The following is a 24307-nucleotide window of genomic DNA, read 5'->3' on the forward strand; positions in this document are numbered from 1 at the left end:
ATGCGATTCCTTTGGAATGATTTACATTTTTGTATTAATTACTCATAAAATATTGTTTAAAAAAATCAAACCAGGTGTCCAGGTGGTTAAAACATATTGAAAAGACATTATTCTATGGAAAGAAGGAAACATTTAAACAGACAGTTAAATAGTACTCAGAAACAAAACAAATGAGTATTCACATACTTTTCCTTACATTTTTCTTTCTTACACCCCAGGACCTCGGTTCTGTCTGACTAGTCACATTCCGTTTGTAGAAACCCACATAAGCATGGCTGCACGGTATTTTAATGCATCCAGACAGATGAGGAAGGGTGGGGGGGTAATGAAGAGACGTTTGGAAGAGGGTCTGACCGAACTGCACACTTGAGTGAGATTCACTCTAATGTAAACAGTGAGCTTGGGATGCTCATGTGCTGGAAGCAGGGGGTTGGGTGGAGTGAGCAGTTTTCGATGGGTTGGGTAAACTGGCAAAAAAGTTTGTTATCTAGATAATTAACCATTTAAAATAAAAACATCACTCCCAGAGGCCGGCAGCCAAACAAACGTAAATTCTGCCCAGATTTACACTGCAAGATTAGATGCTCAGTTTCAGTTTCCAGCTCAAACATGATTTTGTCATAGTGGGTTGTTTATAGAGACATTGATTTTAAAAAGTTTGGACACTCTGTATAATGCAAATTAAAACAGCAGTGAATCTACAAATCTGTAAATCTACTGACCTGTATTTTAACAAACACTGTACAAAGACACAACATTTATTTTTTAAACCAGTAGCATGTTACATACATTTTAGGACAGGAGCAAATTAAAATTAGAAATGTTGTAAAATGTACGAAAACATAGTTAACTATTATGTATTGCTATGAAAGGAGCATACAAGAGAGGCTTAGTGCCAGTGCCAGATTCTGTATGACTGTTGCTGTTTATACTGTTCATTATTCTATTTTTCTCATCTCAAAGTGGTCAATTGTTTAATAAAGCCACTCCTATTAAATTAATTATTACTCCTATTAATTAAGTCTTAAACTACAGCACTTTTGCTTTCGCTTCCACATTTGACGCTACAGTTGATAAATTCCCTAAATCTCCACTGTGACTAACCCAAATGGCGCCATCTTTCCTCACTGGACGACCCACTCTATTTGTTTCAAGGATTAAATTGAGCAAGGTTCCCATGGAGTGCCTTAGAGCTGTCATAGGCTAGCCTCTAAATCTCCAGCAAATGCAGGAGGTTTTGTCTGAGGGCGACACTTCCTTTCATGAGCGCACCGTTTCGGGGACTGATTTATTGTGATGTCCATGGTTTCCAGGACAGGCATGCTTCTTCCCTGGGGTTAGTAAAGGAACAGATGCAAATGTGACAAAATTAGGACCAACAGTCTTCTGTTGAAGCTGTTCTCTGGTTAACACCTTGAATTTCGACGGCAAGTGTGGACAGAACCGATCATGCTTGTCGAGGAGTGTCATTAAAAGCACTTCAGTCCCACACTAATTGTGTGGCTCGGTTCTGCTTGGGACATGCAGATTTAATGAGCAGAACCTTGCATTCCTTTCGTTGCCTCTTAAGCAGCTCGTCCAGTCGAGATAAGCTTGGAGGCCTGACCCTCCGCCCCCTTTTTTGCATTCAGCCTGTCAGGGATGCTTTTGCTTCTAAAGTATTGCCTCTGTTTTTCCTCCCTATTATTGCTGCTTAGCCTCCTAAGTACCACACAGACATAGTAGAGAGTGACAAGAGCAGATATGCAGTCACTAGAGCAGCACTCAAGCCAAGCCTGACGGTAATCCTGGCCACACTGAGCTACGCCTTGCCAAGTCTGGAGAAAAACTGGCAAGAGGTCACATTTAGGACTGTATCTGGGTCTTGCAAAGCTCCAGATGCCATTTACAGAAGTGAACGTGAGTGATAAGAGTGGAGCAAGTGACCAGAGAGTTGGTGCGAGGAAGAAACCATTTCCTTTTGTTTGTTCAAGTCACTCTGAAGTGCCTTGTTTGCTGCAGTTACCAGCTCTAGAAAACTAGTACAGTGTGTTCAAAGTGTATGGGAAAGTTGGCTGTCAGCTGCAACAGGTATTTTGCCATTTTGGTAGAACTGTATCTTGATTTATAGGAAAAAGAAATCACAGAACTTTAACTGAATTCGCAACAATTGGCATTCTAACAACCGTAAGACAGGATGGCAAACTCAGGATTTCAGCTCCTGGGCTACTTCTTGGCGCTGGGTGGATGGATTGGCATCATCTCGACTACGGTGCTTCCCCAGTGGAAGCAGTCATCCTATGCAGGTGACGCTATCATCATGGCAGTGGGGTTGTACGAGGGTCTGTGGATGTCCTGTGCATCACAGAGTACAGGACAGGTGCAGTGCAAGATCTTTGACTCGTTGCTTTCACTTGACTGTAAGTATTTTAATTGAAAAAACTGACAGTTTTAATTGTGTTTATTTGCTTTGCTGAAGCTGGCATGCACTCAAAGGGGGGTGCTGTGTTGGTAATTTCTGAATAATAATTAAACTATGCCTACAAATAAACCTAAGCACTTGTTTATAAATTAAAAATAGGACCTGAAAAAAAGTTTTTAGAAAGAGGTGATTTTTTTGACTTCAGGCATTTAAAAAAATGTCAATGACTGAGTGTCAACTCAGTAGAGTTTAGAATCAGTTAAAAATTGATTTGGCTTAAAATTGCAATATTATACTGTACATGGTATAAAGAAACAGTACTCCTCTAAAGATCAAGATCAAGATTGCATGATGCTTCTGCGAGTACATTTTACTTTGAGGTCTCTTCACAACCCTGTTTTGAAGTGTAGGTTTTGATCTAGAGAAAAGATTCCACTTTTTTCAATTTTTGAAAAAGATATTTACATCAAAGCTTAATTTGTACTAAATCAAAAAAAAAAAATAGCATGAAAATACAGTATGATTTATTGCCAGTACAACCAAACAGATTTAATCAACGATTCTAAATAAATAAATGAATACATTTTCTTAATCAAAGCCAAGGCATCAGACACCCTAAGTTTGGCAGAAAGAGACAAGTGAAACAATATAGAATACCATCACACAGTTATTGGAAAGTGTTTAAAGCCACCATCACTGTTTGTTTTATTGCCATGAAAAATTATTACTAGCATGAGAAATGAAAAAAACTAAAATGTATATAAAAGAAATTCATATTCTGACATTTGTAATTTGGCATTATAATGTTAAATGTTTCCTATTTGCATTTGTATGACATTAAAGACAAAATTTTCTTTCATTCATCACATTAATGAATATATTATTATTATTTGCCACATCACTACAAGAGAAACAGCTTATTGTCCTGACGCCATGAATGCCAGTTGTTTTGAGAAGAAAAGGCCAGTGTTGAGAGAAACACCAAAGATATGTTCAGAATGCTAAATGCACTTCCCCACACAATTCACTAGCATTGTTTCTGGCTGTTCTAACAGGCCTACAGCTTATGATAAAATATACAGTAGATAATCACATCATTTCAAACTCTGAGCTTTACAAAACATGAGCTTCATATCAGTGACTGTCCAGCTTACCTGTAAAATGATATAAGAACATAATGCTGTTTTTTTTCATGTTTCTGTTTCTATTATTAAAATATAATAGAGAATTACACTATCTGGAATACAATATACACTCTTAAAAACATGACCATTTGACCAGTGACCATTTTTATCACTTAGGCAGTATCCTGAAGAGTACATCAGTTGTAGTTTAAGTATTTAGCTTTTATTGGAAGAAGTCCATGTAGTATAGACTTAAAATCACAATTTACAAATACTTTATACAAGTAACTAAAGTTAGAACTTAAAAAAAGTGCAAATGAATCCTTCACAACACCCAAAATATTTGACAATTGACTTTACCACTTGTGTATTAATTGTTTAAGTGGTTAAAGGTTCTTCTGTGCAGATTGAAACAAAGTCAAAGATTTTAGGAACATTTCAGTTTTTCTCATAATTCATTTTTTAATCAATAGACAAGTTATAGTACAATAATTAAATAACAATAATTACTACTTTTACTACTATTTAATCTGTAAAACAGGTAACCTATAAAAAGCAGACATGTCACATCTTTAATGCATTTACTCTCAAAAAACTGTAACTGTAAACTGTACCCTGCTTGTGGTCCCATTAAAAATGCTTTCAATTTTAATTGTAGAGAAACATAATTTAAGTATTATGTTAAATCAAAGTTTTTACAAAGTAGTAGGCCATTTTATTTTTGGATGCAAAAATATATAGTTCACCCTTTATTTTATGTACAGTAATGTAGGGGGGAAATGTTGTGCTAGGCTCTAAATGTGGTGAATTTATGTACCGAGATAAAAAAATCACACAAGGAAAATACTCAATAAATAAATAATAGAAAATGAATATAGGGTTGAAACAGCCTTACATGCATACATACTAATTTCCTGTACCTGTACGTAGGTTTGTTTGTGATATTATCAAAATGTATAGTTATAAAATTGATCAAAAATGATTGACTTGATATAATCTGCAACATTAAAGATTTATTAATTGCTTTAAAAATTAAAAATTAAAAATTGATAAACTATTCCAGAGCTTGGGGTGATAAAATCTACTAGTCATTAAGCTGTGAGTAATCCTAAAGGTAAAACAGTAGGCTATCTGATCTGAAGAAAGTGCTTGATATGGGCTATATTGCTACAGGACATCAGTAACATATACTTGCTAAAGCAAAAGCAAGGTGTAACAGGAATTATCAGAACATGAAAAACTAAAGCTGAAGCTTATTTAAGATTGCACTAGAAAAAGTAAGATTTCAAAAATATACAAGTGAAAAATAAACAAAAGAGCAAAACCAAATGATACACCATTTTTTTTTTATGGAGCTTTTAGTTTTACAGACCAATTGTAAAACGAGTGAAATCAGCAATGTTTTCTCAGGCAGATTTGCTACTCAACATAGTTATGTTTGTTTTATTAGACGTTTGGATAAGGACGTGCTGATTTATTCAAGCTTTTATATTTTTAAGAGAGTACTGTAGAACTTGTGGAGAATTCTCCAGCCCTGGTCCCACAAAGAGTGATGGGACAGTCTGATTCCACTGTCCCCTCTCTTGCTAGTGCCATTGTTGGCCTAGTCTTATGTCATCTGTATAGATAGTGCCCGCAATGTTCTGGCTTATGTATATACAGATAGTGGCCTACAGGCCTGTATTGTTTGCCTTTGGTCCACACTGTCCAAAAGTCAGCTGACAGCATGCATAATAACATTTATTCAAGAAGTGCAGGCAAGAAGGCAGTCACTGTATGGAACTGGCAAGGCTTAGTTATACAGTACCTTAAATATATTCAGTTCCCTTTAACTATATAATACAGTACAAAAACAATAATATACCTAGGTGCTTACAGTGGATTCAGGAAGTATTCAGAACTCTTGACTTTTCTGCACTCTATATTGTGTTGTGTATGCAATCTACCCACACCCATCAATCTACACATCTCCAGATTTGGCCACATGAATTTAGGCAGTTTATCCAATTTTTCATTAAAAATCCTCACAAGCTTTAATTGGGTTTAAAGTTAGTTTGGCTGGGCCACTCAAGGACATTCGGAGATATGCTTTGAAGCCAGATGATGTTTTGGTTGTATTCTTTGGGTCATTGTTAACATAATAGTATAGAAACACCCTATTGTTGTTATTGTTAAGTAATTTAATTTTTTGTCTCATTGCCCCTGCAACTGAGAAGCACTCCCAAAGCACAATGCTGCCATCACCATGTTTGACCACAATGATGGTATTAGCTAAGTGAAAAGCTTTCAATAGTGCATTAAAACTGAAATGAGATATTTTAAAAGGTATTCATACCCCCTTGTAACTGTAAAACTAGCTTTAATCTTATGCAACTTGCCAATTTATAATGTTTGAGTATTCAAATTAGATCATCTCTTTGTAAGGTCTATGACTATGACAGAAACTGTCCACAGCCACTGAACATAGTTCTAAACTTTAGAATTGAATGTTTCTGTTGTCCATGAATTAAACTAATTAAATAAATCTAAGGTGTTGCCCTAAAAGGCTATTCTTGCTCGCAAAGAATGTATAAAATTGAAAGACTCACCAGTTAGTTGGCTGAAGGTCTACAGTATAGTGGAACATTTATCCTGATTTGTAATTAGTGGGATGTGTGGCATAAATTTAACTAAGCACATTAGCATGGTGGCATGATGCCTACTGTAAAATATCATGTATTGAGGACACTTAGGAGCAGGGACTGGCAATCTGGTCTGAACTTTATTGAAATTACTTGCTGCATGGTAACGATAGACATTAGATTAAAAAAACTGCCTTTGGCAGAAAGTTGGGAATGATATACATTGCTTAGGAAGACAAGACCCTAAAACACAGTGTCAAAGCAAACTTAAGTGCTTTTAATTAAAAAAACTGACAATTATTAATAATGAAATATGACATCTCTTTTGCAAGGAATGCACAGAGATGCGTCTGATATGACGTACAAAGCAGCCCACGAGTGACCGAACAATAGACAATGCCTAAAACACACACACGCATCTTCTTGAAGCATGCCCTCTGCCAGAGTATATGCTCGCTGCTCTCTGTTTGTGCCAGGCACTGCGAAGCTTGGCACTAAAAGCACTAGCTGGTGGGAGGCAACCTCCACCCCTCTCCTCGGCCTGACTCTAACTACTTCTATTCAGACAGGACCTCGGGGATCAAAGCAACACCCTGCTGGGTCAGGCCAAACTTCTTCTACACAAATAAAAAAATAAAGCAAGTGGGATAAAAGCAGGCAAAATAAAATCACTTTCTTGTGTACACCACTGAAATCTTTCTTCAAAGGTGACCTAGAGGCATAAATCTGACTTTAAAGTGACTCTTCTGCTCTCTCTTTCTTTGTAAAACCCTGTCAAACTCGTTTTATTGCTTCATTTCATGTCTGGGCTACTTTTTTATTTACTGAAGATCAGATGAATAATTGCTTGAGAAAGTAAGTAGAAAGTGAGAAGACTTTGCAACACTGTTGGATCCTCATTAGACATTAGATATTTTGTTATATACTGGACTAACATGTTATATGCATCTGCACCATACAAAAGGGGCATCACACCAAAGAACAATCCTTCTTTGTGGAAGAGCTACACTAATCCCATTTGTAGTAAACATGTAAAAATGCCCTCCTACGGCGTTATGTATGCACTAAAAAGTGTGTGGGATATTTGAGGAATTTCTGAGAGGCAGCTTCTCAAAAAACGTAAGCATGGCCATAAAGTAATTTAAAATAATTTAAAATGGACAAAAATATTTTAGTAGTTTTTGACTAGATTTGTATTTAAGTAAGTTCAACATGTTAAGCAATCCATTTAACCCAATCAGAACACAATTACAATTCTTTTTTTAATGCATTTTCTCCCTTTTTCTCCCGATTTTTTTGGTGTGTCCAGTTTTTACCCAATTGCTTCATGCTTTCTCTCTACTGGTGCAGAGCTGAGATTCGATACGATGTATTCGAAATTCCAGCTCTGGTGTGCTAGCGTATTTTACCGCTGCGCCACCTGAGCAGTCACAACTACAGTTCTAAGGGGGAAAAAAAATAAATGACACCACTTGCATTACTTAAATTATTATCCAACTAGAAATATTCTTTACAATAACTTCAACGTTTATAAAATAACAATTTCTCAGTAAAGTGGACTGCACTGGGCCTGGAGCTGAACCCCATTCAAAACATTGGAAATGAATTTAAATGCTGATTGAAAGCCAGACTTTATCACACTGTACTTGTTTAAAATGAGAAGCCAATCCCCAACAGTCTGGTTCCAAATTTAAAAAGCTGAAAATCTGTCCCAGAAGAGTAAAGGCTGTTATAGGAGTAGAGGAGGGACCAACTAAATAAATGACCATTTTTCTGAAGAGAGATGTTTTGGTTTGTTGGATGTCCACAAACTTTTGTCTATGTAATGTATTTCCAGCCCTATTAACAGTCTAAACTTTGGGATTAATGGACCTAAATGGATCTCAGTGGGCCTAAAAACCCTTTATAAATATTTTTAAATAAACATTTAATTTAATTCTGTGTAACTAATCTCAAGCCTTTTTAGTTTACACCTTTTTACACAAAACATGTGCTCAGTTCTCTCATTATATAGCAGACAACCCTTCTTTATATGGGGGTTCTTAATCTGCAGTTTCAAGGCCATTTGCAGCCTTCGACATCACATCTGTACTCTGGACTTGTTTTGATTTTACATTCATGCACTTAGCGGCACACAGAATCAGCTTCAGTCCATTGTTGCTTCAGGTTATGCTTCCGCTGACAAGGATAAGAAACACAGACAAAAGAAAACAGCAGCTAGAAAAGTACATTCATTCCTTTATTGTCCATTTTACTTTCGCTTAGTCCTGGTCACACTGGGTACGATTTAATGGGCCAAAGGCAGGAAAGACCCCAGACAGGTTGCCAGTCTGTTACAGGGTATAGAATGTACATGGGATCTTTAAATGTTACGTGCATCAGACACAGTATGATATTTCATATGGCACATTTGGCTTTCATTTGAATTAATAGGTGTTTCAAACTCTAAATGGTGTCAAAATTGTTTTAATGTTTTAATTTTTTAGGTGCAGCTGTATATATACTACGTTTATTCTTCAACAAATTGAACTAATCTATTTTTGTGTTCCTCTTAGTCCACATCCAGACCTGCCGAGCCCTGATGGTAATATCTGTGCTGATGGGCTTTATTGGCATTATCGTAAGTGTGGTTGGCATGAAATGCACAAGAGTGGGTGACAATAACCCATCCACCAAAAGCAAGATTGCTGTGGCTGGAGGGGGACTCTTTCTACTTGCAGGTAATTTCTAGTATTCACACCACTTACAAAACACAGAATATGTTCTGCCTGTCAACTGTTCAATGACTGACATGATTTCTGCTACTGTTTACTTACTGTGACTGAAAAAACTGGTACTTTTACTTGGCTGCTTCTTGTTAGCCAGAGTGAAAATCTATGATTCGCTTTGTGGGATCTGCTCATCCCACTTCCTAGACTTTCTTATTGTAGAAATGTGGCTTGGTGTATTGGGTCAATTCAAACTAATCCTATTTATATGGACAATTATAAGCCACTAGCTTCAACCAATCAATTAGAGGAAACAATTACTACAAATTATTGTAATATGTACTCAGTGTTTTCTGTTTTGAGGTAATCCTGAAGATTTGTAATAATTATTGTGTATGATTCACCCTATGAATCAGAGTACACTGATAAGCACACTGACCACTCCCCAAACTGCATACTGACCAATAAACAATTGTGCTCGACACAGGCAGCAGATATGATCAGCATAAGTACTTGAGGGACATTGATAAGGTTACTATCGCTATGAACAGACAGCTAGGCTGAAGGATCTTTGAAAGAGCACTGGGTGCTAACAGGCAGTGGTCCAAGGAAGGACAAGCCACCAGCAGGTTGTTGGTCAGCCAGTACTCTTGAAGGACATGAAGGCTATGTCTGGTTCTGACCATTATATGGGCTACTGTCGCTCAAATTGCAGATAATTTTAATGCTGGTTATGAGGTAAATGTCTCACCATATACTGTGCATTAAATCATTCTGTTTATTGGGCTGTGTAGTCACAGGCCAGTTAAACTACCAATCGACTATCAAATGTACCTACAATGAGCATGCAATCATTACAACTGGGCATTGGAGCAAAGGAAGAAGGTTGACTGGTCAGATAAATCCAGCCTGTACAACAATCCACCTTGCAATGTACTGAAACTGAAGGACCTACTAGTAATGTCCTGGTAAAAGATACCACAAAACACCTCCAGATGTCCTGGTGAGTCCATGTCTGTCAGGTCAGAGCTGTTTTGTCAGCATATTAAGCAAGCTGTTCTAATGTTTTGGCTCCTTACTGTATAGAACAGCTTGTTCCATTGTAATGCTACTGGAAGTGTGACTAGATTTCCACATGTGAGTCAGGAAATCAGTCATGATGGTAAACAAGTGCCTTATATAAGCTTCATTAACCGTGCTGAGAGATAGCAGTAAACAGGAACTGGGAGGTTCAAAAGCATCCGATTTTTGTGAATGGTCTGAAAATAAACAGTGCTGATTTGTATCTTTCTGCCAGGTGTCTGCACGCTGGTATCTGTATCTTGGTACGCTGCACAGGTCTCCTACCACTTCTTTGATCCAAACACACCTGCAAATGCCAAGTAAGTCATTCATATTATTAAGATTATATTACATATATTAGACTACAATAACAATTATTAAAATTAAACATTTTCTTTTGTTTGAATTGGTCTTCAGGTATCTGGGTATTAAATAATGTGGACATGTTCTGATACAAATTGATTATTTACACAATATGGCAAAAGTATTTAGGCTACACTTCTAATTACTGAGTTCAGGTCTTTTAATCTACATCCATTGCTATAAAATAAAGAATATTAATTTATAATTATTATATAATATAATTATACATTATTTATATTATTATCATTATTATTAATATCATATGCCTCTGACTTTGTGGCAACAGTTTGGGAGAGGATCTCTTATGTTTCAGCACACACCACTGTGCCTCTACACAGTGAGGTCTATAAAGTTTTATAAGTATGGTGCGAAGGAACCTGGAGGGCCCCGCACAGTCTTGAACTCAACCCCAATTAACACCTTGGGGATAAATTTGGAACATCAGTTGGTATTTAGGCCTACTTGTCCAAATCAAAATTTATGACTAAATAGACATTTCCCACAGAAATAGTCTGAAATATTGGGCAACAGCATTTCCAAGAAATTTAAGCTTGTTATAGCCACAAATAGGTGAATGGTGATCAAGTCCATACTAATGCCTATGGTTTTGGAATGTTTAATATGGTCAAGTGTCCACACACCTTTGGCTTTATAGTGTAAGTTAGTTTTAACTGTACAACTTTTGCTTTGAAGTCTGGTGGTTCATTTTAAATAGTAAAAAATAAGTGTAACTTACACCCCTCCCTCTTTTGCAGGTATGAATTTGGCTCCGCCCTGTTTGTGGGGTGGGCGGCGGCCTGCTTGACGATGCTGGGTGGCTCTTTCCTCTGCTGCTCCTGTCTAAACGAGGATCAAAGGGGGCAGCAGTATTACCGGCAATCACAACCGTCTTCTGGAAGGGAGTACGTCTAAAAACACAACTAAAAGCACATCAAATTAATAAAACAAAGATTAATGTATAGAGTTTTGGGCACAAGAGACAGAGCTCCTCCCCTTTACCTTTACCACGATTACACCTCTGTTTCTGCTTTTCATGCACCAGTTCTTTTATACATACAGCAGTAAAACAATGTAAAAAAAAAAAAAAAACTTAACACAGTGGTAAAGAAAACATCCGTCCCTGAAAATCCCAACCAAAGAGAAGCAATTAGAGATTATTAGTTTGATTTACAACTAATTTTAATAGCATTTATTCACTTGCTATGTGCTTAGAATAGCTGAGATGTCTGTGAATAATACAAATGTAAATAATACACATCACATATAAAAGCAATATAAGCCAACAACAGCTAAGTCAGTTAAGATGGCAGGACAGGTCTTTCTTGTTATTGTTTTATTTTATGATTTAGTACTATTTTCACTATTTGTGGTTTTAGTTACCAACTACAGCCATAATGCAAGATGTGCATCAGATTACTCCCTTCCTTTGATAAGTATTATTTTAGATATGCAATGTTCATTATTAAAATGACTTTTGAATGATTTGGTCATTTGCTGTATTTTGTTAACATAAATAGAAATACCCCATATTCTATAAGGCAAAAAAGTAAAATAAAAATGCTAAAAATAAATGTCCCAATATTTTAGCTTATTTGATTGTTTACACATGAACCCTTGGTAAAGTATAAATTTGACTACAAACTGGTGTAACCATCTCACCTATGTTGAACAGTGGTGTAATCTGGGATCAGGGTCTTTTCACTGTAAAATGAGACAGTCACAGTTGAAACGGAAGGGAAGGGAAGAACAGTACCTTTCTCTTTGCTTGGTATGGCTGCATGGATGGAGCTCTGTTTGCCAGCTTTACATTTCTTGCATAACAACAATTCACTGAGGAGATCAGACGTAATGAGCATTTAACTGTTAATTGGTGAAAGTTCTTTTAAAGTGTAGATATTGATATTGGTATATGCAGCTTGGATTGGACTACTGAGGTGGGTAGAATAAAAACAAATACTGTGAATTAATAGCTACATTCCAAATGTTCACCTGGATTTGTACAATTGCCTGTACAGTCTATAGATTAATAGTGTTGTATCATGTAAAGTGGCATGGATGATTGAGTGACACGGGCTGTGCTTCCATTCAAAACCTTTACGTTTCTAACAGACTTTTAAAATCAGCCGATGAAAATTTAAAAAGCTACTTTATTAACTACTGTTTTGTACAAATCTAAAAATAACACAATATTAAACAGAAAATAACCTAAAGTGCACTGTCTGTATTACACTATATAGCCAAAAGTATGTGGACACGTGACTGTGAGCTTGTTTGACATCCCATTTTCATTAAATAAGAAAGCCTGGCTTACAACTGACGTTCCACTGGGTTTAACGTCAGGCCACTGAAGTTTCTCAAACCATACTTGTTAGATCATATATTTATGAAGCTCTGTGCACAGGGCACAGTCATGCTGGAATAGGAAGAGCCTTTTTTTAAAGGTTGCCACAAAGATGAATTTATATAATTAATTTTAATACATCTGTTAACAATGGGTGTGTCTGAAACACCTGAACCCAACAATTTGGAGAGGTGTCCACCTACTTCTGGTCATATAGTATACGTCATCATTGGATTACACAGGCTGGCATCTTATGCTGAGTTTGACATACTAAATGAAAGCTTTGGCATATAAACAGTAGTTAACTGTTGGTAATATGGAGTGCCAAACCATAAGAGTTAGATCAGTTGTTCTCAATATTTTGTCAGCTGGGCTTCACACAGATGCATTCATGAGGTTAAAATGTTAAAATTAAAAACATGCTGACACGTGCAACAAATGATTACTTAAGTATAGTAATTTCCTCTGTGTGTTATGACTCAATATAGATATTTGCCACTGGCTGGTGAAAATAAGAGTCCCACATGTTAGATTTATATATTTTCCTGATTAAACAGTATAGTGTTGTTCATACTTCTTATATCCAGTATACAACTAAGCCAGCATGTTACAAAAACCTTTAGGTCCCAGTCCTCATTGTTTCGTACTAAATAATACAATGGCAAATTAGTACAAATCCATTATTGTCCATTATTGTGTATGTGGTTTAGGACTTGTTTGCCAGGAACATTTAGAAAAATAATTTTTTCTGACCAATGCCAAAAATGTCCATGTGAACGCAGCCTAAATGTAGGATGTTACTACCCACCTCTGCTGCTGTAACAAATAGGGGAGATGTGAACTAGAGTCAGCAATTTTTTTCACTAATTTAGAGTAAAATGCTCAACTCTCGTCTCCAAAATACAGATATCTATAAAATTCTCATGAAACATCAGTACCTTACAATAAAAACAATTATATGGCTAAAATATGTGGACACTTGACCATGAACTTGTTTGACATCCTATTCCAAAACAATGAGTAATAATATGGATTTGGACCCCTCTTCTTTAAATGCTTTACACATTTTTTGGAGTGTGTCCGTAAATGTTTGTGCTCATTGTGTAAAAATGTGATTTCCTCTACACCAAACTTGTCAAACCAAAACTCTTGTTGTGCACCGGACACAGTCATGCTGGAACAGGAGATGGGTTTTTCTAAATGTTTGGAAACATAACCTACATTGTATGATTTATTTTACACATCTGTAAAATAAATCAGCCTGAAATCAATACTAAGGAAGGGTGTCTGCATACTTTTGGCCAAATGGTGTACGTTTAAACAGTCAATCATAATAACATAGACAACACCTAATTTAAATGTACATATTTTTTTTAAAAATACAGTTCTCTATTCTTTAAATTTCAAAGAGCTCATATGTCATAGTCAAAAGTATGTGGATACCCAAATATCACATCTGTTAAACATTTACTTCCAAATCCATGGGCATTTACATGACACTCTAAAACTTTATGGGAAGCCTTTTTTTTTTAAAGAGTGTAGGTTCTTATACCTTATGATGAAGTATCCACATACTTTTTGGACATATATTGTATGTCAAAATGTTGAAATAGTTTCTTTATCTTTACTAACCCTTTCATGTTGATGCCAGCCTTTTCGTGTCTTAAGAGACTAACCTGATCTGAGAAGTTGAACATGTGACTTGTGACTCTTTCTCAATTCTTTTCCTCTAATGATTCTTTTCCAACTGTCTCCTTCTTCTTTTCTCTAATTCAGGGCTGAGTTAATGAGTGAGACTAGTTTCCCTGACTGACCAAACCTCCCCGAGTTTATTCGAGGACTGGTCAAGCTTCACTCTCTGCACTCTCTGTTTCCCCTTCACCTCTACCTAGACTTTAAATCTGGACCCTTGCCTCTGTGTATCGTCCTTGTTTTGTAATGTGATCGATTAGAATCTGATTGATAAATGTGGGTTGAAATGTTGTTACCCTGTAATTGTTGTGTGGTTGGCTTCTCCCGTGTCTTTGTAAACACCTACTCATGGCATGCGTTGTCTGTAAACATAAAAGTGAATGCCCCATGTTTCACATTTTTTTGTATCCAATGCAATAATGACCTGGTGGATGTTCTGAAATCTTAGATGCCACCTTTATGAGAAAACTGTATGCATACTCAAATGTGTTCTTTTCTTTTAAATTGCAGAGCAAATGTTAAAAGTTCTCCACCAGACAAAGGGGAGCAGTTCTTGTAGTTTGGGAGAGGGCAACTTCGTTGGTCTCACGCTGGGTTAGATTTTGGCATCTGACAAGACATTCTTGGTAATAAATAAGAAAATAAATCCACAAATTAAAAATGATTACTAATATAAACCCCTTGATATATTTTGTTCCAAACATTGTTCTCTAAATTTGTTGTAAATGCTTCTGAACTGGATTCGTTAAAAAAAATATATATATCCAAATAAATCCATGATTTAGTGTACAGTCCTAGTATTGATTTATCTAATCAGAAAATCACCAGATAGCCAAACAGATGAAGTGTAATATGAAATAAATAGTTTAGTCTATAAAAAGTTACTTTTTAGACCTCACACATCTCTCACATTCATGACACTTGATTCAGGGTACGTAATGATGCATTTGATCAATTATGCAAATCTACATTGTTGTTGTGTAGCATAATACCATTATATATCCTAGTTTTTGACTTACTTACATTGTCTCCTTTTTTGCTAATTTGCCAAGCTACAAATGTAACTGCATGTCCTACAGCCTAGCCTTTAATGTAAACTCAAACTGTAATGTCTTTTTTACTGCATTATTTTAATTGTAAAGAAACGATATACACTTTTGTTGCTTTTGTTTCAATTTGCCTGATGTTTCCGATAAACAGTACATTCCGTAATTAGACCAACATTTAGAATAAAAGCTCGGTGCTATTGCATTACTGCATTACATTTTTCCCCTCATAAAACATGTAGTGCAAAAATGATGTGTCTTGATGAATGAAGATTCCAGACTCGGTCCGGAGTTCTATTCAACTCGCATTGAAAAGCACTAACCTGATTTGTTTTGAGGACATTATGACAGTAATGGCCAGTTTTAGCTTGTAATCAAGAATACTTTAGTTCTGTATATTTTCCATCAATGATGTCTTCTAATATTGTAGTATGTATGATTGTTTTTCTGTTTTGAAATAAATAAAATGCAATAGTAAGTGCAAGTGTGGTGCATTTTCGATTCATTCATTCACTCATCCTTACTAACTAATTAATTACAAAGTCATTTACACTTTTTAATACCTCTAAACAAGTAAAGTTGCCAGTCTACCTTTAGTTGTTTACTTACTTTGATAAACTAGTGCTGTACTGTACTGTAAGTTGTGTCCATACATTTAGAAAGGCACTTCATTAATTTAGAAATTTAGAAGGCACTTCAGAGCACTGATGGTAATCAGTGTCAATCCTCTTCGTCACTTCCGGTTCGAAGAGTCACTAGGCTCACGTCACTTCCGGTGGTACGCACGCTGAGACGCTAGCCTAGTAGTTTGTTTGTAGCCTTTAGCTAAATAACTTTTTATATACGTATGTTTTAAACATATAATTTATACGTTAATCTTCCGTGTGTTGTTGATTTAGTTTTATTTTGTTTATCGTAAAAAAGCGCTTGTGTTTACTAACGTAAATTCGTGCTGTGTTGGAAACTAGGAAACTTCTGCTACCGGCATCCGAACGAAGCCCGGTTTTGTTTGTTTTTGTACTTCAGCGCATAAACATCATAATTATCCAGAATTAAAACCGTTTTCGGTCCGCACGAAGCGCGTTTGTGTTTGGTTGTGTTCTGTATTTCAGCTCTTAAAACACCTTTGTTTTGTGAGGAGTTATAACCGTTTCTGTTCGTAGGAAGCGCGTTTATTTGTTTTGTACACCAGCGCATAACACCGTTTTCCTTTAGAATTACAGCCGCTTTTGTCCGAACGAAGCACGTTTGTGTTGGTTCGGTTGGTGGTTTTTGTATTCCAGCTCATCATCGCCTGTTTCATCCGGAATTAAAGCCGTTCTTCTGTGACTACCAGCAGAAGCGCCGGTGAATCCAACATAAACATCATCTCCAACTCATCTTGTAAAGCTAAGTATATTTCTTTGTTGTTATGGCCCCAGCAGGAGCGCTGTATCCATGTTCCGAGTGTAATATGTTCAGTTATTCCTTCTCCGTGTTTAGTGATAACTTTACATGTGATAAGTGTAGATTAGTGGTTAGTCTAACGGAGAAGATCTCAGTGTTAGAAGGGCGCATTCGGGCGTTAGAACAGACTACTACTAGTGAGTGCTTAGATTCAGCTGTAGCAGTCCCGAATGCCAGCAGTTCAGGTACAGAACCCCAGACTCCGGCATTAGAGCCCTCACAGCGGGGCGACTGGGTGACGTCTCGGCGACATAGTCGTAGGGAAAAGCACCGACCATCTCAGTTGCACGTGTCCAACAGGTTTTCCCCACTCAGTGAGCCACCCGCTGAGAAGCCTGTTAATGTAAGTGCTCTGGTTATAGGAGATTCTCAGCTCCGACACGTGCGTATTGCAACCCCCATAGAGACACCAGCAACCATAGTCACTTGTATTCCGGGGGCAAGGGCGCCTGACATCAGAGCAAACCTGAAAGTGCTGGCTAATGCTAATCGTAGATTTTCGAAGATTGTTATCCACGTCGGCACTAATGATGTTCGTTTACGGCAGTCTGAGGTTACTAAGAGTAATGTTAAAGAGGTGTGTGAGTTAGCTAGGTCGATGTCTGAGGCAGTAGTGTGCTCTGGCCCCTTACCGATTCGACCCAGTGGCGAAACCTACAGCAGGTTGTTGTCGCTGAACCGCTGGATGTCTAAATGGTGCTCAGAAAACTGCATCGATTTTGTAGATAACTGGTCCACCTTTGAGGGAAGGCCTGGTCTTTTGAAGCGGGATGGTGTCCACCCCACGTGGGAGGGTGCTGCTCGCATTTCTTGCAGCATAGGTGACAGGCTTTACCACCGCGTTAGTGTAGCGGCAGATAGTGTTAAATGACTATCCAGAGCCAAGACCAGGCAGCAGACTAACAGGCCTAACCGACTGTCTGCGAGTCGCCATCGGACGTCACCCGGAATCCTTAGGTCACAAACCATTGAGACTGTGTCTGTTTACCGTGGCAGGTGTAAGCCAAAACAAAATCAAAAAGTATGTCATAATAACTTAATTAAAATTAATCTAAATGAGCATCATGAAAACCCTAGTAAAGTTAAACTAAAGTTAGGACTTCTAAACATCAGGTCACTTGCATGCAAAACAGTAATTGTAAATGAAATAATTACAGATAATTGTCTTAGTGCCCTGTGTTTAACCGAGACCTGGGCTAGACCTGATGAGTATCTAAGTTTAAATGAAGCATCTCCTCCGGGTTACAGTTATGAACATAAGCCACGTCTTAGCGGTCGTGGTGGAGGAATAGCCGCAATTTATGATAAAGACATAGGTCTTACTGTAAAATCATCTCCCATAACAAACTCGTTTGAAGTTCTTATCTCTGACATAACCAATAAATGTTCATCTGATAAAAATAGTATGTTTAAACTGGTTACTGTTTATCGACCCCCTGGTCCTTACTCAGAATTTCTTAACGAATTTGCCGATTTTCTTTCTAAATTAGTCTTATCAACTAAGAAAGCTTTAATTGTTGGTGACTTTAATATTCATTATGAGGATAAGTGTAATCCACTCAAAATTGCGTTTGATTCTATTTTAGAATCCTTAGGCATCACCCAAAATGTAACAGGACCCACTCACCGCTGTAAACATACCTTAGATTTAATACTTACTTATGGTATAAACATAGACAACCTGGAAATTATACCACAGAATGACTTAATCTCTGATCACTCCCTACTAATATATGAAGTGTCCCTGTCCAATAATATACAGCAACCAAATCGTTTTAAATGTAAGCGCACTATTACATCTGCAACTGCAGCAGCGTTCATAAACTGCCTACCAGAATTACCAAATATATCAGCATCAGAACCTAAAGAACTAGATCAGGCAACTCAAAACCTAGAGACCGTACTGCGCACAACCTTAGATAACGTAGCCCCACTCAAAACTAAACTGATTAGGGAGAAAAAACTTGCTCCTTGGTACAATGACCACACATGCGCACTTAAACAAGCAGCACGGAAATTAGAACGTAAGTGGCGTCACACTACACTGGAGGTGTATAAGATTGCTTGGAAAGATGCTCTAACTGAGTATAAACATGCACTTATAAAAGCTAAATCTTTATATTATTCATCCCTAATAGAGAAAAATAAAAACAATCCTAGATTCCTTTTTGAGACAGTGTCCAAATTAACTAAAAACGTCAATGAAACTGAATCTAATATACCGCCTGACTGTACCAGTGATGATTTTTTAAAATTCTTTAATGACAAGATAGAAAAAATACGACTTCAGAGTCAGAGTGTGTCACTTGCCAATGTTAAGTATGGACTCACTCCGAGCAGCATTGGTGATAATAGTAACGAGTTAATCCAACTAAATTCCTTTAATCCAATCTCCCAAAATGAACTAACTGTGTTGATTAAATCATCGAAGTCATCATCGTGTATACTCGATCCTGTTCCAACTCGTTTACTTAAAGATTTACTCCCAGCTATTGTAGAGCCCCTGCTTACATTAATCAATGCATCCCTTAGCCTTGGGTACGTACCTAAATTGTTTAAAAGTGCTGTTATTAAACCCCTGATTAAAAAACCTAATCTTGATCCACATGTTTTATCTAATTATAGGCCAATTTCAAACCTTCCTTTTGTCTCAAAGATATTAGAAAAAGTCGTTTCCAAACAGCTATGTTCTTATTTGAATGAAAATTGTATTCATGAAAAATTTCAATCAGGATTTAGACCCAACCATAGTACCGAAACCGCATTAATTAGAGTAGTTAACGAGTTGTTAATGTCTTCTGATAATGGATGTGTCTCTTTTCTTGTTCTATTAGATCTTAGTGCAGCGTTTGATACGGTCGATCATAACATTTTACTGGAGAGGCTAGAAAATACAGTAGGTGTTAAAGGACTCGCACTCTCTTGGTTTCAATCATATTTGACTGACCGCTCTCAATTCGTTTATGTAAATAATAAATGCTCAGAAACTACAAAAGTAAAGTGTGGTGTTCCACAGGGGTCGGTACTTGGACCGCTATTATTTACACTCTATATGCTTCCACTAGGTGAAATTATTCATAAACATGGCATAAACTTTCACTGCTATGCAGATGACACACAGCTGTATATATCAGCCAAACCAAATGATACTGACACAATCAGTAAGATAGAAGATTGTGTAAACGACATAAAAAACTGGATGTCGTGTAATTTTCTTTTACTTAATTCAGATAAAACTGAGGTTTTACTTGTTGGCTCTAAAGCTGCAAGAGACAAGTTGTCTAACCTGGTGCTAAACTTAAACACGTTCTCTGTTACTCCCAGCCCAGATGTAAAAAACTTAGGTGTCACAATAGATTCAGATCTCTCCTTTGATACACACATTAATAATATTACTAGAGTTGCTTTCTATCATTTGCGTAATATCTCTAAAATAAGAAATATACTATCTGTTAATGACGCCGAAAAACTGATCCATGCGTTTATAACTTCTCGGTTAGATTATTGTAATGCTCTTCTAACTGGATGCTCTGGTAGATCCTTAAACAAACTCCAGTTAGTTCAAAATGCAGCAGCTCGAGTGCTAACTAGAACTAAAAAATTTGATCATATCACTCCTGTTCTATCATCTCTACACTGGCTGCCAGTTAAATTTCGCATTGATTACAAAATACTTTTACTAACCTATAAAGCGCTACATGGTCTGGCTCCACAGTATCTGAGTGAACTTATTAATTACTACAATCCAGCACGTCCACTTCGTTCACAAGATGCAGGGTTACTTATAGTTCCTAAAATTAAAAAGACCAAAGCTGGTGGAAGAGCATTTTCTTACAAAGCTCCACAACTCTGGAATAATCTTCCTGCCTCTGTTCGGGATTCGGACACAGTCTCAATGTTTAAGTCTAAACTGAAAACATATTTATTTTCTCAGGCTTTTGATTAGTATAGACAAAGGCGCAGAGCTTGGGGGTTCTTGGTCATAGAAACTTGTGGTGATCAGGGATGTTGGGTCGCTGTCGTTCTGCCTCTCTTGTCCAATCACTCTGGTTTGGGTAGGAGAGGTGGGCGCTGATGTCCTGTGAAAGCCTTCATGACCTTGTTACCTGCTCGCTCTCCCTTTTAGTTATGCTGTAATAATTAGGGCTGCCGGAGTCTAAAACTCTCTGTAAAACTGTTTGTCAACTAGCATTGTACATTATTAACTACATTCTCTGTTGTTTTACCCCGAGGGCATTCTGATGGAAACCTGTTTACCCGCCGAGGTTAAGGATTAAAGTCGAGACTGCCGGGACAACGATGCTGCTCCTGTCAGATGTGACGGGTCTGGAGTAATTGCAACGACAAGAAATCACTACAGACTTTATTGAAGACTAGAGTGGATAACAACTCTATTATTATTTAATTGTTTATTTATCTATTTATTACCACTGGATGACTTTTAGATCATTCAATTCTGTGTTTGTATGATTTGTGTAAATCGTGTATTTATTTAAAGTATCCTCCAGACCACCCAAGAAGGATGGGCCCTGTTGAGTCTGGTTCCTCTCAAGGTTTCTTCCTGTAATTTTCAGGGAGTTTTTCCTTGCCACAGTCGCCCTCGGCTTGCTCAACAGGGGTTTTTGTATCTGTTGGTCCTGGATTTTGTAAAGTTGCTTTGAGACAATGTATATTGTAAAAAGCGCTATATAAATAAAGTTGACTTGACTTGACTTGACTTGACTTCATCATTATCACCTGACCATTAAGAAAAGGCATTTGGGGTGGCACTGTTGTGACAGGCAGTTTTTGTGTTTTTTTACATTGTCTACAGTTCTTATGTTTGAGATTTGTGTAAGAAGTCATATACTATGGAGAAATGCATTTTGAATTATTGAACCAGTAACATTATTACTAACTATTATTGATGATTAAATGCCGCAATGGCCTTTCTTCATTTAATCAAACCCCAAGCTCAGTTGTCAATCCCAGTCTATGCTTATCTCATATAATCATGTTTGGAGTCATTGTTTGAGTTTGGTTTAGAGAAAATCCAGAGCCCTGACCTAAAGTCCACTAACACCTTTTGGAAAAAAAACTGAATGTTGATTACAGATCAGGCCATATCATTAAACATCAGTGCAGATCTCACAAATGCTCATGTAGTAGAGAGGCTTTTTTGTTACTTTGTGTGATTATCCACTAAGGGTCTTTATTCTACTTCTTTCTTTATACCTGAAGAGTTCGTCTGTTCCTTTCAGTTGTGCCAGTCTAAACCCCCTTAATGCTGTGGAATTAAAGGAAAGCTAAAATGCCAGTTCTGACTGGGTGGACCTGGCAGGAAGTCAAAGTCATTAATAGGATTTCTTAGAGTGATGTGGTAGCTGGTGCTTGAGAGGGAATAAAGCATACTAGATGTTTGATCTGGAAGTCTTACAGGAAGCTAGAGAGTTTACAGAAAGAAAAGATTAAAGGAAGCAAATCATCTTGTATTGGTCAAAAGGTAATGAGAGGAAAATGCTGATTTGTCTTAATATTAAGGGCTGTGTGACAGCTGTTTGTTCTCTGTAGGTGACCAGATGTTTTTTTTATTTTTTATTCAAGACATGCTAAGACCTGCCTCTACTGGGTCCAAACACTTGCTGCTCAGCTGCTTAGATGCCTCAGCACCTGGCTACTAGACATGCCCATTTTTTTTAACAGCATTTATTGTTGACCTGAAAGCTCTACCAGGGCAGAAATCTGAAGACTTGACATGTTAGAAGAAGGGCATCCTATAACAGTGTCACACTAAAAGTAATTTAGCTCTTCAGTACTACCTATTCCATTGCTAGGGTCTAGAGAGATTGCATGGCAGTACGCCTAAATTTACATACCTGTTAGAAGTAGGGGTGCCTGAAATCCCTGCTACAAATAGGTGTGTTTAGATATTTTGTCCATGTAATGTAGAAATGGAATGCCACAGATGCAGAGTTTTTTATTTAAAGTACTTTATCTTACCCCTGTCTATTTTAGTTAACATGGACTGACTGTAAAAATTCCACACAGACTGCCTGTAATAACTAATGTCCTGTGTATGACTTTTAAAGCCTTAGATGGTTCAGCTCCTTCATAACTTGCTTATCTCCTAAAGCCATATAACCTATATTCTAATCCCTAGGGCTGCAGTTCTCAGCCTTGGAGAGGTACCGGAGATCAAAAACAGATCATAAATATGAAGTTTTGCACAAAGATTTTTCAAATTATAACCCTAGGGTTCCATAATTTAAATGAGATTATTGGCTGTGTGAAATTTGATGTTCCTTCTTTTAATTTGAAATACATATTGATCCATAATCTTTAAGTCTTGATTCAGTTACTGTTTATATAAAGTTGTGTCTGCACTGTGTTCCTTCAGGAACTCCAGTTTCATTTTATATCCAAATTATGCTCTGAACTGAATTAAGGTGTGAGTAAATGTGTGAGTGATGCCCTGGAATGGATTGGCACCCTGTCCAGGGAGTGTGCATGTTTGCCCAAAGTGTTTCTTGACCACAGTGACCCCAATCTAAATCAAGTGGTTGGTAAAAATGTGTAAATCATTAAATTTTGTATTGGTAAGCATACAACGTGTGTTTGTTTTCCCAATGAATTTACTGAAATAGTATTCAAATAGTGCACCCTGGTGGTCAAGAGTAATGACATTCGGCATTTAGCAGACGCTTTTATCCAAAGCGACATACAGTCTAAGCAATATAGTTAAGTGTCTTGCTCAAGGGCCCAACAGTGGCAACCTGGCAGTAGTGGGGTTTGAACCAGTGTTCTTCTAATTACTAGTCCAGTACCTTAACCACAAGGCTACAACTGCCCCAGTACCTTAACCACAAGGCTACAACTGCCCCAGTACCTTAACCACTAGGCTACAACTGCCCCAGTACCTTAACCACTAGGCTACAACTGCCTCAGTACCTCAACCACAAGGCTACAACTGCCTCAGTACCTTAACCACTAGGCTACAACTTAAACACATCTCTATAATCAATGCCACATCTTTGCTTCTTACTTAAGAAATGGACTGTAAATAAGGAGTTTGGCACTCTCTCAGCATCCAAGTGGGACACTGTCAGTGTGCTGAGTCTCATGGGGTGTTCTGAGTGAATTAATTTGTTTTTAATATGTGTTAGGATAATAATAATGTATGCAGACCAGAATTTTTGCTAATGTCTTTGCCAACCTTACACAGCAAGGTTATGTGGCATTTACTGTTATCATTTTGGAAATGTGGCCTTTTAAATGACACCATGAAGCATTAAAAGCCATGTTAACACAGTGTACATCTATAATGCTTGAATTATTCACACCAGTCCACTCATATATGCAATACATACACTCTTTATTGTGTCAACAAAACTTGACTTTCTAGATTCTTTATTAAATACATTCTTGACTTCTGACTTCTACAGATAAAAAGAATTCAGATCACAGCGATAACATAAGAGATTAATTATTTTAAAGACGTCTGTTTGATATCTGATAACACTTGTT

At 37.1% G+C, this 24307-nt stretch overlaps 1 protein-coding gene across 2 annotated transcripts; it reads left to right on the forward strand.

Annotated features, from left to right (window-relative positions):
* The first annotated feature begins 1719 nt into the window (after positions 1 to 1719).
* Positions 1720 to 15836, forward strand: cldn19 (claudin 19). 2 transcript variants are annotated; one of them, XM_062986300.1, is made up of 5 exons: positions 1720 to 2399; positions 8702 to 8866; positions 10152 to 10236; positions 11035 to 11181; positions 14397 to 15836. In XM_062986300.1, exons 1-5 carry the CDS (start codon positions 2177 to 2179, stop codon positions 14431 to 14433), a joined length of 657 nt encoding a protein of 218 aa, XP_062842370.1. In that variant the 5' UTR covers positions 1720 to 2176; the 3' UTR covers positions 14434 to 15836. The 2 variants fall into 2 exon arrangements, with proteins under 2 accessions (XP_062842370.1, XP_062842369.1); XM_062986299.1 differs by having other exon boundaries at positions 14823 to 15836.
* The last annotated feature ends 8471 nt before the right edge of the window (positions 15837 to 24307 follow it).

This window comes from Trichomycterus rosablanca, chromosome 24 (genome assembly GCF_030014385.1).
Source record: "Trichomycterus rosablanca isolate fTriRos1 chromosome 24, fTriRos1.hap1, whole genome shotgun sequence".
Lineage (NCBI taxonomy): Eukaryota > Metazoa > Chordata > Actinopteri > Siluriformes > Trichomycteridae > Trichomycterus > Trichomycterus rosablanca.